This window comes from Haliaeetus albicilla, chromosome 11 (assembly GCF_947461875.1).
Source record: "Haliaeetus albicilla chromosome 11, bHalAlb1.1, whole genome shotgun sequence".
In the NCBI taxonomy this organism is placed as follows: Eukaryota; Metazoa; Chordata; class Aves; order Accipitriformes; family Accipitridae; genus Haliaeetus; species Haliaeetus albicilla.
In genome coordinates this window covers 1,776,658-1,790,488 of record NC_091493.1, presented here as the reverse complement: position 1 = coordinate 1,790,488, position 13,831 = coordinate 1,776,658, and the positions used below count along the sequence as shown (strand labels likewise).

The 13,831-nt window shown below is 39.5% G+C and overlaps 1 protein-coding gene across 6 annotated transcripts in view; it reads right to left on the bottom strand.

Annotated features, from left to right (window-relative positions):
* The window catches only part of CCAR1 (cell division cycle and apoptosis regulator 1), a 30,278-nt gene that overhangs the window by 15,975 nt on the left and 472 nt on the right, over positions 1–13,831 (bottom strand). For 2 of the 6 annotated variants that reach the window (XM_069795772.1, XM_069795775.1), the window contains exons 2-11: positions 13,186–13,304; positions 6,241–6,413; positions 5,598–5,642; positions 4,898–4,930; positions 3,667–3,860; positions 3,007–3,121; positions 2,731–2,923; positions 1,556–1,688; positions 1,070–1,231; positions 394–619 (exon numbers count right to left, since the gene is read on the bottom strand). In XM_069795772.1, the coding sequence (XP_069651873.1) occupies positions 394–619; positions 1,070–1,231; positions 1,556–1,688; positions 2,731–2,923; positions 3,007–3,121; positions 3,667–3,860; positions 4,898–4,930; positions 5,598–5,642; positions 6,241–6,413; positions 13,186–13,258 (1,347 nt within the window). In that variant the 5' untranslated portion in view covers positions 13,259–13,304. The remainder of the gene's footprint in view (positions 1–393; positions 620–1,069; positions 1,232–1,555; positions 1,689–2,730; positions 2,924–3,006; positions 3,122–3,666; positions 3,861–4,897; positions 4,931–5,597; positions 5,643–6,240; positions 6,414–13,185; positions 13,305–13,831) is intronic. The other 4 variants (XM_069795773.1, XM_069795774.1, XM_069795776.1 and 1 more) reach the window with 4 other exon arrangements.

Here is a 13,831-nt window from a genome sequence, read left to right as displayed (position 1 = left end):
AAGAGCACAAACAGCATAGAAAGGACCCTTGGGAAAAAAAAAAGGGGGGGGGCTCCATTAACTACTCAGAATGAATTGCCTAAGAAATACACTCATAGATCTTGTGGGAGCTGGCTCTACTTCCTATAATCAGATCAGTGCAACTGGGTGCAGTGAATAGAAGAGACCTCAGAAAAAACAAGGCTTAGGACAGCTCTAGTAACAGAAAAACAAACTGAACTTCAGTCATGATTCTTCTAGCTCTACATACTAGCTCTTTACCAAAAAGCTTAAAACTCTGTATTTTGCTCAAATCACTGTAGAATATTTTCAGTTCAGTTATACTCACTTTTTCACTTTATTGGTAAAAAAGATTTCTAATGAATAGTCATAATACTGGAAACCTATACAAACCTTTGCACTGTACAGATGATCAGCATCAGGCGGATCAAGGACAGCAGCATTTTTATCTATAGGATCTACTTCTCTATGCATTACGTAGAAATTACAGTAGTTTCCCAGCTGAAATGGTCTAGACATAGGAAAAGCATCCACCCATGTAAACTGAGCATCAAAGAAATCGCTTGGAATATACAAGTTCTGGTAACGCCGCCTCAGCTCCATCATATCACAGCTACGGCTGAAATAAACAACATTATTTGAAAGATACAGCAATAAAAGCACCATTAATAAAGCACACAATTAAGAGGTATATTAACAGGAAATACAACCATTATGTATTTAAAACTATACACGTAAAATTTAAAAAACAATATATTTAAGTTAGAGTATCTTGGATTGAAGTTTAAAAACAAGTAACTACTAAACACTCCTCCGATTAAGGTGTCTGCATTTAGGGAATATTTATTAAACAGGGTTATAAAGGTATTTTTCAGTAGCATTCAAAAATAACAAAGAACCTAGAAACAGTTTATCGTACAAAGTTCTCAGCCATTACATATTTGATCTTTCTTTGAAGTTAAGATCATAATTTAACACTCGCTACACACATGTGCATTGACGTGGCTCACAGTAATCTGTGCCCACAATGAAGTGAGATGTAGGTAAACATCTGGCACTATAAACATACCAGTCCAATGAAAACTTGGAAAACTGAACCGTGTAACGAGGAACAACACGTCGCGGTCTTCGAGGTGACCTCTCCCTCTCTCGTCTAGGTGATCTCTCTCTGGAGCGTTTTCTCTGGGGTGATCTTTCTCTGGACCTACGTCTCTCTCGTTCTCTCTCACGACTTAAAAAATGCATACAAGATACAAATATTTTTGCATGCTGGTAACACAAAAAGCTTTCTAGCACAACAGAAGCTAGACCTGTCAGAGATGACTCACAAAAGAAGAGGTGAAGTTCCTCAGTTTGTTTCAGTACACTGTCTCTTGTAAAGAGAGACTGATTATGCAATTCCTTTATTTCAGATAGACAAGAGCTCTTCACCAATACCTAATGGTAAAGCCACTTGTATTTATCACTGACTCGCTCTGGAGCAAGCAGCTCAGCTCTGTTTGAAGATAGGTCTTTACAGAATGCTTTGATTATAGTCTAGTCTTCTACAACATACCTCCTGTCATCTTTTCGGTTTGGCATAGGGTCTCCTCCTCTGTCATTCCTCCCAGAAAATCTGGATGGTGGGTCTAATCTTCGAGCTGGTTGAGGCTGTGAAACTAGACGAACAGGGGGCTGTAACAAACCACCTGAAACAAAAATATACAAGATCAATACATAATAGGGGGCAACTATCTACCCTTTACAAACATTGCTGCTTTACAGTTGTTTCACTTGTGTACATTTTCCAAACTAACTCTAGAGTCAAATAAATCTATCTATTAATACCCACCCCAAGAAATTCAAGAGACCTGTGCTTTTCTTCACTAATGCAAACTGAGACTCTAGTAACTGAAACTGGTTTAAAACCATCTTCTTAAGATGGAAGCTAATATAATCTAAGCACATAGAAGCTATCACAGTAAATAGCTAAGCCTTTTCTTGGAAAAGTAATTTGTTTTGCACATACTTTTGCCATCTCAAGACATTTACCCAGCTGATTGTAAATGGAGCAAACACTACTGAACACCAATGAATGACTAATTAGATTGTAATAAGCATTTATCCAAAACAGTTCTGTTGAGGTGATAGCTTAAGATCTTCTCCCCTTACTTTTACTGTGGGTAACACAAATCTTAATTTTATCTTATTATCTATCAATCCTATTACTGATTCTTCAGCCACTCAAAGTTCAAGTGACCCCACAACAACCTTTGTTTTAGATTTGCCAGGTTCGGCACTGTTTATTTTCTCAAACGCCAACTCGGCTAACAGAAATACATAAAACACAAATATAGAAATAATAGTTTTAACAATACAACTGTGTGAAACCTGATCTTGTTGAATACTCTGGAAGATGCTGAAGAACTACACTGCCATTAATACTTTCAACTCCCCAGCTTGTCTGTGCAAGTGTCAGAATAAAAATTACATTGAATTTGCTTTCAGCTTGTGAAATCTTAATATGAACAGGAGTCCATGGGGATTTCACTAACCATGTGATTCTTGAGCTATTGCAGGCAATGTGCCTTGCATATAGCTGCAGGAAGACGTATATTCAAACTGAAAATTCTATAGGTTCCTTGCCATATTATTTCAACTATTACTTCAGTCTTCTGACAAACAAAAATATAATCATCACACACTAAGCACCAGAAGGACCACAACAAACTCTGTGTGCTGAAGGAGCACCTTTTTGCTGTGGCTGCTGCAGTAATGGCTGAGGTTGTGTCTGAAGCAAAGGTGTAATTGAAGCTGCTGATATCTGTGCCTGCAACAAGGACTGTGGCTGCGGCTGTGCCTGAACGCTGAATGCAGTCTGCTGTGCAATGGGCTGAAGAACTGCCGGAGGTGTCTTCAGTAATGGCTGAGCTTGTGTCTGGTTCTAACAGCAGAAGAGAAAACGAGTTGTGAGTGAGCTTAAACCAGAAGCAGTCAGTACAAGTTAGACTGGGTAACCCCATATACCTGATTTGGAAGTGTCTGGATCCTTTGTGCATTCCATTTGAATGGCATATTAGGATTGTAAGTAGCTTCTACCAAAACTCGGTCACCCACCTGAGGTGTCTTTCCTTTAACAGCACTGCAAACATTACAGAAAATGTATCGTGAGAGTCTTATTTAGCTAGTTTTACATTTGCAAGTTACATTTAAAGTTGGGAGAAAGTAGACAAAGTTAATTAAAAAAAAGCTTACAGGAAGAGCATCTACCCCCAAATTCAGTGAAAGTACTATCTGCTTCAGTTTGGAGTATGCACAGGAATTTAATTCCTGTCTTTGGCCCAAAAGCAGAAGTTCCCTAAACAGTACTTAGTTAAGACAGGCATATAGCAAGTTATATGCATTTAAACACCCACAAACTCTGCAACTTCATATTATAAGGAGCTTAATACCTTCTGAGTCTCCCAGCTTTTGGTTTTGCATTAAGAAAATTCAAAAATTCACATAAAGGAACTCAGATCTAGTGTCTATTAACTTATCTGACCATCTGACTTTGTGTTGACAGAAAACAACATACTAACTGCAGGCACTCTCAGTGGAGGCACAGAATTAGAATGCAATAATCTAAACTTTTTATTTAGTGAGGGTATCAGAGAGTACATCTGCAGGCAAGTATTTACATCTTACCTAAGCTGAAAAAAGACATCTTCATCCACAAAACCAAATGTATCATGTAGTTTAGTAACCACCCCAGTGAAGACACGCTGCTTTTGTGGCTGGGTTTGCTGTTGACTTGACCGGGGTGCTGGATAAGAAACAGTTATCTGGGCTGCCGGTTGAGGAGTAGAGAGGCTAAGACTGGTAGGCAGTGCAACCGCTGGCTGTAAGCAAAATAAAGCAAACTATAAATCTTATAACCAGCTGACATACCTACAAGGAACAGTTCCTTTAGCCATGTAGACAAGAGTTTAAAATGTCTCTAAAGCAATTATTCTGAATAGATATTTTCAGAAGGTGGAAGGTTTTTGTTTTGGTTTGGTTTTGTGGTAGGGTTTTTGTTTTTTGTTTGGCTGTTTTTTTAAGATGACTTTTTTTCTACTTTGAATGAAGACTGGCTTTATTTATCCTTTTATTTTTTTTTAAAAAGTCAACTTCCCCAAAATACATATATTGTCTAGAAAAAAAAAAAAAAAAAAGAAGACCGCGTTATTGTCTACAGGTAACCCATACAGTGGGCCTGAAGAGGAGATAAGTTCCTAACTTTGCTAGGAATACACACCTAAGAGATTATTCTCCATTTATATCCCAAACCTGGCGTTAGAAGTCAGTAAAGGTTGAAGCTAATACAAACCCTTCCCTAACTCAACATTCACATGCTTGCCTTCTTACAAAAGCAGAACCCAGTAACACAATAAAATTAAGTAAGCTATTTTTACCTTTTTTTTAAAAGCCTGTTTTAAAAGGTTAAGCGAAAACAGAACGAGAGCAACTTACAGTGTTTTAAATGGTTGCATGTTTGAAACCTGTCAAGCTCAGCAAGATTCTTTTTAAGCCTCTCTATATACCTACTGCAATACTGTTAACACAGAAAGTTAAATTCCTTCTCAAAGGAGAGAAAGATTTTCCCAGTTTGTTACTTACTGCAAAACAACTGAACATTTGAAGTTCAAACAACAAAAAAAAATTACAAGGTAATCAACACACATATTCCCTTCAAGATTAAGGAAAAGTGGTTGCTATTAATTTTTGAAACCAAGGCTATGCATATTTTAACATCTGGATAAAATAAACCTGTACCAATAAAACGTCCATTCATATTAGTTAATTTTACATATTAAACTACCCAAGACGTCACAAATTTGCACTCTTGCATTATCTGTGTTTGGGGATGAGGACCAAACAATAAAACCAAACTAACCTGAGTTAAAAGGGTCTGCTGAGGTTGCTGCAACTTAAAATAAATAAAGTTATAAATTAATTTTATATGCTTAAGGAAATTGTACAATTTTATGTCCTCTTTACAAGTAAGAGTTTTTGCTTAATCTGAGTCAGTTAATAGTCCTTTGGGGTTTGGTCATTTCAGCAGTTTGCACATGCATAAAATTGTGCTCACGTGGTTAATTTTAAGATTACATAATCCAGGTTTATTCAGTAAGCAGAAATGCTGGGCGTTTTGTAACTGAAAGTTAACAACAGTACCAAAAAAAGTTTTGGCACCTGGAGAAGCTTAGGCCTGTAATTTCCATGTCCTTTTATTCTTTTTCAAAATCCTGTTAAGTTCAAAGACCATATGTAAAAGGGAACTTTTTTGGACAGCATCTTTCCAGCAGTTAAAATACACGGCCCTGATTAGAGCAAAGTTCAGCAGGAATCGTGTACACATGGAATAGTACGTGACTTTTAAATTTCCTTTTTGCATGAAGGAAGGCAGGCTTCCATTCTGGATACATCTCTCCAAGTTTTTGAGCTTCAAGCTCTCCTTCACTACAAAAATATGTTACTTAGTTTCTTTATCAACTTCCCATATGAGGATGATTTTGCAGACAAATCCTACAAGACACACAACCAACATTATTTTTAAAGTTATTTGTGATGTACACAGTAAGAATCAGACAAACCTGTTGCTGTACACTATAGAGAGTCTGCTGAGGTTGTGAATATTGCTGAAACAGATAAAAGCAAAATATCTCATAAACAGGAAGTATTATTACCCCAATAATACCAAATACAAGTTATCTGCTAAGCAAGTTTTAGATAGAAACTATTCACATTTAACCATTCTAATACAAAACATAACTAATAGTATCAACATATATTATGTTCATAACAAATACTCTTAGCCTTTACAGTGAACTCTGATGTGCTCTTTATAGCTAAAATCAGCAATTTTCGTTAAGCCTGACACTTATACAGTATATAGTCCACAGTATGAAATCATGCAAAATGCCTGTAAGGATACATATAGTGATGGAAGATACTTGGAACTTGAGATTCTCAGTTTGGGTGCTGCAAAACTCCTTTTCCCAAAAGGCTTTCCATAGCTGAAAGTCAGCACCTCCATAGCCAAAATTCCCACCTTCACAGATTAACACAGCTATTGACAGCTGTAGACCTAAAAATCCCACTGTTTTTTTAAACAGGCTTATACTGTTATGTTCACCATTTCCCATTCTGCTTTTCTCTGGAAAGAACAGCTCTACCAAGCCACTGTTTAATATTGTTAAAGTTCAGAGTCAACAGCAAATGCTCCTTTTTCTTTACCTGCTGTAATGCAGCTGCTGCAGCTGCAGCCTGCTGCTGTAAAGCAGCTGTCTGAGTGAGCTGATAGTTCGTTGGTGTTTGTGTAGTTAGGCCTGCTGCTGCCAATGCCGTCTGCTGGGTGTATATTGTAGGAGAGGCTCCAAGCAGCGATGGCTGCTGTACACCAAGAGCAGCTGAAAAGAGAACACACACAATAAGCACTAAGAGCAACTTTAAACAGCTGAGGTTTCTGACAGTAATACTAGACACAGTATGTGATGCTTCACTCCTGAGTCAAGCTCGTGAAGTAGATAAATCCAATTCCAAAATGCAAGATAAAGGATCACACCTCACTAGCTTCTCTTCTAAACTCATTTACAAATAGTACACCACAGCAGAGGCACAGAGACCACTTAACCTCCTTCTCTCAAGTTGCTCGTGATTTTACAGCTCTAGTAGTTGTCATCCCTATTTGCGCCCACACTCAACACACACACGCTGTATTCTTTCTTGAGCTTATTTCAGGTTTTGGATGGGCCAGATGAAGCTTGTTGCTCTGTCCTATAAATTAATTAATATATTTCATTCTATCTGAGGGCAAGAGAAATCTTTAAGAGCAGCCATGAAACGGAGGCTTATGGAACATGTCCTCTGAAAAAGCACAAGGCTTCACTTCACTCAGTGCTGCCTTTGTCCCCAAGCAAGCTGAATTTTGTAGATGTGGGGGCTGGTAGAGAAAGGACAGCCTTATAACAACAGGGGGTTTAATCGGTCCCCACGTATAAAGGGACCAAGTCATGCTCTCTCCAGCTCTTACTAGGAAGGGTCTGTACTGCCCAGACTCAAGCTGCCTGGAAGGAAAGATCAGTTTATTTTATTGCCCTATCAGCTTTTAATTCCCTGCAGAAGATTAAACAAATCACTAGGAGCAGCTATCCACATGCTATGCTTCTTATGCATGCGATACTTCTGAACAAGGTATGCTTAAGCCTTACGGACGGAACTTTTAGGGACAAAGAGCCCTGCACAATGCAAATCTGAGTGAAGAACTGCAAACATATCTGAAAAGCTGCTCCTTCTTTAGCAGGAGTTTTTAAAAAAGTTATCTGAAGCTGCATGATCAAATATCACTTCATCAAGCTATCAGTCTAGTCCACATATTTAAATAAAACCAGAGAAACTCAGCAAGGAAACATTGCCAGCAAAAACAGGTCAGCCAGCCATCTTCAGAACTGAAGAACATTCAAGTTGAACAGGGTTCCTTTCTCTTCCAAAGCCATTAAAGAGGCACAATTAAATGAAGAACAGATTTACAGTATTCTTCCTGCAGAGTTTGTGCTCCACACTATTCTTAGTGATCCAAAATGAAGCTTTCATTGCTGACCCAGGGATGCAGTAAGAGATTGCTTGTAGTTGGTGATCATCATCATAGAATACACAAAAATGCTGTAACCAACTCAGCAGATCCTGAATAAGGCAATCCTCTCTACCACGCTGTTCTTTCCAGCAGAGTACAATCTTCAGGAAACAAGTTGATGGCACTGATCATCTTACAATTTTGGAATGAAACATGGACGAAATATATAAGCAACAGTGAAAACAATCACCATCACTATGATCTGTATCAAATATTGTCACGTTAAGCATTCCAGGAAGTAATACTATTTTAATAGTAAATCAAGCATTCTATAGTACAGCAAAATTACAGTACTTCCAGTATTACATTAATTTTTTCCCTGGAAAATTCCAACATTTGGGTTTCTTTAGAAGCCAAGCAAGCAAAATCTGAGGCTCCTCCCATGACAGGCCCTCTATTCTCTTGATCCTTTTGCCTCCTGCTTGTCCATCAAGTCCAATTTGAATGTCCATTGTTGACCATCCAGAAGCACACTCTCATCTGGAACCTCACCAATGCCTCACATAACACACCTTAAAAAGACCTTTAAATCTAATGAAAATGCTTTTCTGTTGCATCCTGGGACAACTTTCACTTTTCTTGGCTGCGTTACTTTGCTGGCTCACTCCAGGCAAATAACCAACGTATTAATCTTTCTCCTCTTATTTCCACGTGCTGAGCAGAAACTCCTATTAGTGCAGAAATTCACTTCATGCTATTACCTTTGAATGTTTGACTATGCTGTCAATGACTGTCATTCAGTCTAATGTTCTATTCTAATGTTGTTCCAACACAGGGGAATGGAGTTGGAAAGCGTCATCAAGCAAGTTTCACAAGTTCTCTCCTACTTTTTGTACCAAGGATACCCACAAAAATATTAACATGCTTGCTCCCCAAACCAGATCTTGGGGTTACTCAGCTCTTCAGTTTCCACTATGACGATTTCCCTTCCAGCATAACCTGTTACTACCTCAAACAATTCCCAGCCCACCCTAAGACTCTCATCCCATTTTGGCCAGGGAGGGGGGGGAGATTTCTTGCCACCTCTACTGTCACTTTATGAGCATTTAATATTAACTGGGTATCATGTCATCTACAACACTGCAGATCAACTTACTAACAAAGGGCAAAGACAAAAGACTGCAGGAGTTTAATTTGACTACCTTTCATCTGTGTACTCATCTCAGTCAAACAGGCTCCGCTTAAACAGGTGACTGTGTGTGCATTACTAGTTTAAAAAAAAAAAAGGGGGGGGGGGGAAATCACACATCAAAAACAAGAGAGAATGGATCACAGACTGTGGAATTGACATCTAACTGCCATATTATTATTATTGGCAACAAGCAACTGCAGTGACAAACAAAAGCTTCTTGGCATTTGTAATTATCTCTGTAAGTACAGTGATGGAGATCCTTGCCTTGGCAAAACCATCTGAAAGGGCTTGGATAGAAATTAAGAATCCTAGGCTGTAGCTCAAGCACCTTTCTAGGTAACAGAAATTTCTGTTGCAGCAAACAAAATGACAGTATTTAGTAGTCCCTCTTGCTGCTTCTAAATTCCAGAGACCCTTTAAGATTAGGGAAACATCTTCAAAGTATGTTGCTACATGTACCTCCTTGGTAAGTGACATTGCTTTATTAGGATTACAGTAAAAGAGTACCCTATCTAGGCTTTGGACACTTTTCACAGTTGTCAGAAATTGAGTTTGGGTCCTCAGGTTTTTAAGTTTCTTCAAACTTAACACACTTGCAATACAAATACCATACAATTTAACTCCAAAAAAAAAAAAATTCCTTTTGACAGGCACACAACAGAAAGTAGGCTCAGTGTATTTATCACACGACATCCGTTCACAGCAAGCCAGCGAATTGTGCATCAGCTGCTATTTCTTAGTGGCTCTGAGATAGGCTACATGCTTGTCCTATTCTTATGCTTTTCTTTAGTCACCTCATAAGGGCCACCAGTAATAACAAGATACTGAGCTTCAGGAGCTTTTGCTTTCTTTCATCAGGTGCACTGTTCTTCACTCTAATGCAATAAAGTCTTGATATAGCAAAGATGAAGACACCAATCAGCCAAAACGCAGCATAGCCAGGACTTCCCCTTGACTGCAGTTCTACAAAAACAGGCTTCACTGTGCAACCAGAAATCATAACCCTGAAAACAGCACATGCCAAGCGCTTTGATACAAACCAAAGACATGTCAAAAATTAATAGCTGAGAGAATAGGAGGGGATTCTCCTTTGCAGGCATTTCAGGAACTTGCACATCTTTATGCAAGTTAAAAGTATAAAGAGTACTTGCAAAAAGCAATCTGTGCTATCTAAGAATTTGATAATTTTTAATTTTTTTAAACTTTAATTTCCTGTAGTAGGCATGATTTAATTTATGCTTTAACAATGCTTAACCAACATAGCAGGGACTTTATTCTGGTTTTAGTCATGTGATGCACAAAACCATGAGACAAGGAGTAGAGAAACAATTTCACTGTGTTACAGGCAGGAGTCTCTCTTCACACATAGATCTTTGCTGGCACCTGGATTACCCGTATCTCTTCTAATACCACAGGCACAGACAGTAATTAGTAAGCTATCCCAAAGGGATCCCAGGAACCCTTCATTACATGGCATCTCACTCCACAACTACCTTAGAGTGTCACACCTTAATAATTAAGAGCCTTAACTCATATAGTTACTTCTTCACCAGGGATGGCCAAAAGAGCATCCAAGCCAGAAATACAGGAAAAAAACAAAACCCACCAAATGAACAAAACCACACCAACCCTGAAATTACCTTTTTTGCAATTATCAAGCTGGGTTTATAACACCATCGCTCACCACTTTTGACAACAGCTTAGGAAAAATCTATATACCATGTTGCTTGTGTTGTAAAAATCAAGATCCCTTTCCCCCATACCCAAGCACCTTGATGCTTTGGAGAAGGAACCTGACACTTGGGTAAAAACAGCTGGTATGCATAAATATATGTAACAACTTCAGCCAATCCTCTGAAAAGATATAAAAATTTGGTAAATGTAATTTTTTTTACATCAGTTTATGAACACTGAGATTCACAAGAGTAAGCTGATCTGCACAACTTCTTGAGCAGCAGCCACAGGTGAGAAGTAGCACGTGCTAGTCAGCACGCCTGAGCACTGACAGCATCTCTCTTCATCAGGCAAGCTGGACAGTCACAGCTTCACGTTGAAAGGTGCATGAAAGGTGACTACTTAGCTGCAGTTCAACTGTAAACACTGTTATTCAGCTCTCAGCAGTACCAGAGAGCACTGCATACTTTGCAAAAGAAGTTTCCTGTGCTCTGCATTACAAGTCATTATAAATCACAATAATTGCCAATTAAAAAAGCAGGGGAACAAGTATGTACACAGGTACTAACACAGGAGCTGCGCAGTAGAATCCCAAGGACTGGATTCAGTAGTACAGACAGGGAAGAAAGAGGACACAGGCATGGCGATTGTGTATTGCTAAGTAGGAATAGGAAAGGATTGCACACAAGGAGCTAAATGCCTTCAAGCGAGGCTGGAGAGAAGATACTACAGTGTGAAGAGGGACACTAGGAACATGAAGGAAGGTGGAACTAGCACAGGAAGAAGGCAAAATTGCAGCCAAATGTTAGTCTCTAATGGCTCTCATGTTTGAGTTGGGTGCTGCTGGATCAGATGAACAGCTAAAAATTCCTGGAGATACTGTCCTCATTAAGCAGGTGAAAAATCTCTCACAGCAACTGATGCTCACCAGTCCTACCCCAATTAAATTTTGCACTTCATTTAATTTAAGGAGGCTCAGAAGTAGGCTAACCAAACGCAGAGTCATAGGAATAAGAAAATGTATAAGAAGTTGGTGTGTGCTTCTAGTGCCCTTGCTCCATCCACCTCTTCTCCAGGGCCCCCTTCTGGTCCTTGCTCAGCAAGGTCTAAGATGGCTGCCAGCTCCTCCCCTTCAGCAGGTTTTACACCGCTTTCCCTTTGAAACAGGACATGGAGCTGGCCCTCAGTCTTCCACCACTATTTCTGATGCACTAGCAGTCACATCAGCCAACTTATCAAGAATACTCCAGCCCAGATGCTGCCATCCAGTGATCGCTCCAAGGTATCACCCAGTCAGACACAAGAACCAAAAGCAAAGTTTTTCTCTCCCACGTTCCCAATGCTGACCTTTCCAGCTGTTAAGCAATTTCTTACAGAAGGAAAGTAGTGCCATTTGGATAAGGGAAGTGTGAGCTATTCAGAGAAACAGTGAACAACTGCTTGTAGGCAGCTGGTTAGGTACAGCAACAGTTTAGGTAGACAGTGGGACGGAATGGGCATGGAGGAAAAGGAAAAGGCACACTGGGACCAAGTATTGTGAAACACATGGAGGGGCAGGTGGAGTTCCCCAAGGATATGCACTCAGATTAGACCAGCGCCCAAAGGAAAAACTGGAGATGGAGGAGTCATTTCAGGAAAGGAAACTGAGACAGGAGAAAGATTTGTCCTTCTTCCCCTCCCTCCTCCTGGCCTCCCGACATGCACCTCCAAAGAATAGCAGGCATTCCCAACTTTTGCTAAGCTCCAAGATGTAAAACCACTGACAAAGGAGGTATGTCATTCAACTGCATATCAAACTAGAGCAAGATGCAAAGGACAACTGCAAAAAACAGAGAACTCTTCAGAAAGACATCTCTTCAAAAAGGTTACTGCCTGTTCTCACATTTTGACATCCTGAATCCTCAAAGTACCACAGCTTTGTTGAACCATTTTCACATCAGACAATGAAACTACAATATTTAGGAAACATTTTGTACTCAAAAAGAGAAGAAGGCATTCCAGGACTGGAAATGGAAGCACCAAAATTCACCACGCAGCGAGCTTCACATTTTTGCTTCAAAACCTTTTGTTACAAACCAATATGAAACATGAAAATCTAGCCAGCTAGGTTTTAAAATACACTAGCCTGAGATTATATAAGGCTTCTTAGCTAAATCAAATGAAACCCTCTATCATTATCAGGGTGATACCTTCAGTTACAGGGATCCTCGAGTTCTAACTTGGCATAAAAAAAAAAAATATACCCCCTCCCCATCCAAGAAGCAGATTTCAGAGACCTCTTCACTATGTGAAGTATGTCCGATATATTAGTAAAGGCAAAATACTTCGTAAATGTTGATTTACACTGCCTGGGAAAAGAAACTCAGGCAGCACTTAAAAAACCTGTAATGCCTTATTAGTGCTATTATTATTTAATCTAGAGCAATGCAATGTGATGAAAGGTAATATGATTTACACATCTTTGGATATAAATAACTTAGTATCTTGTTTACTGACCAAGAGAATCAATAAAAATTCACCTGGGATTTGACTTATCACCCCTTAAAAAAACCCAACCCAACAGCTAGTACTAGGCAATGATCTTTAACATCTCTGTTGTGTGAAAAACTCCCAACTAAAACCATTTAAATAGAATTTAAATAAGTTAGTTAGCATGGTGCCACTCTTAGCTGCATACCCAACTATGGAATCTCCAAATCTACTAGATGTCAGGGTTCAAACATTAAGTGATATGTAAACTGACCTGGCTGAGATACTGCAGTGGCTGTAAACTGAGTAGCCCAAGGGGGATTCTTCTGTCCTCCAAACTGAGCCATGGCGAAAGGCAAAATCTCCTGGGTGTCTATCTTCTATAACTGCAATCTATTAAAATAAAGCGCAGCTACAATCTTTGAAACACATACCATCAGGCTATTTTAATTCTGGGTCAAAAAAGGAAAAAAAAAAAAAAGAAAAAGGCGTTGAAAGATTATCTTTACACCCCTAAACCTGGTGAGCAACACGCATCAAAAGCGGGAAACGCTAAAAGTTGCAAGACAAGTTATTATATTTTCCTAAGGCACGATCTCCACCCTCCCCCTCTTAACAATGGGGCTAACGCTATTTAAACGCCGAAGTTCACGCGAGTTTCCAACGAAGACTAAGGGAGAGGTGACTCTGCAGAACGAGGAGATTTTATTTGCCATTATTCTTCCTTTCTTAGGGCTACTCCTAGGCCGCCGTTGGGAAGCGCAGCCGGCGGAGGAACGAGGCGCACGCTTTCAGCCACGGCTCAGTTTCCCTCTCCTCGAAAAGGGCAAGTTACCCACGCAAACACGGCAGGGCCGCTCACCGACTCCGCCGCTTCCCTCCCCCCCTCCCTCCCACCCCCAATATTTTTAAAAGCGACC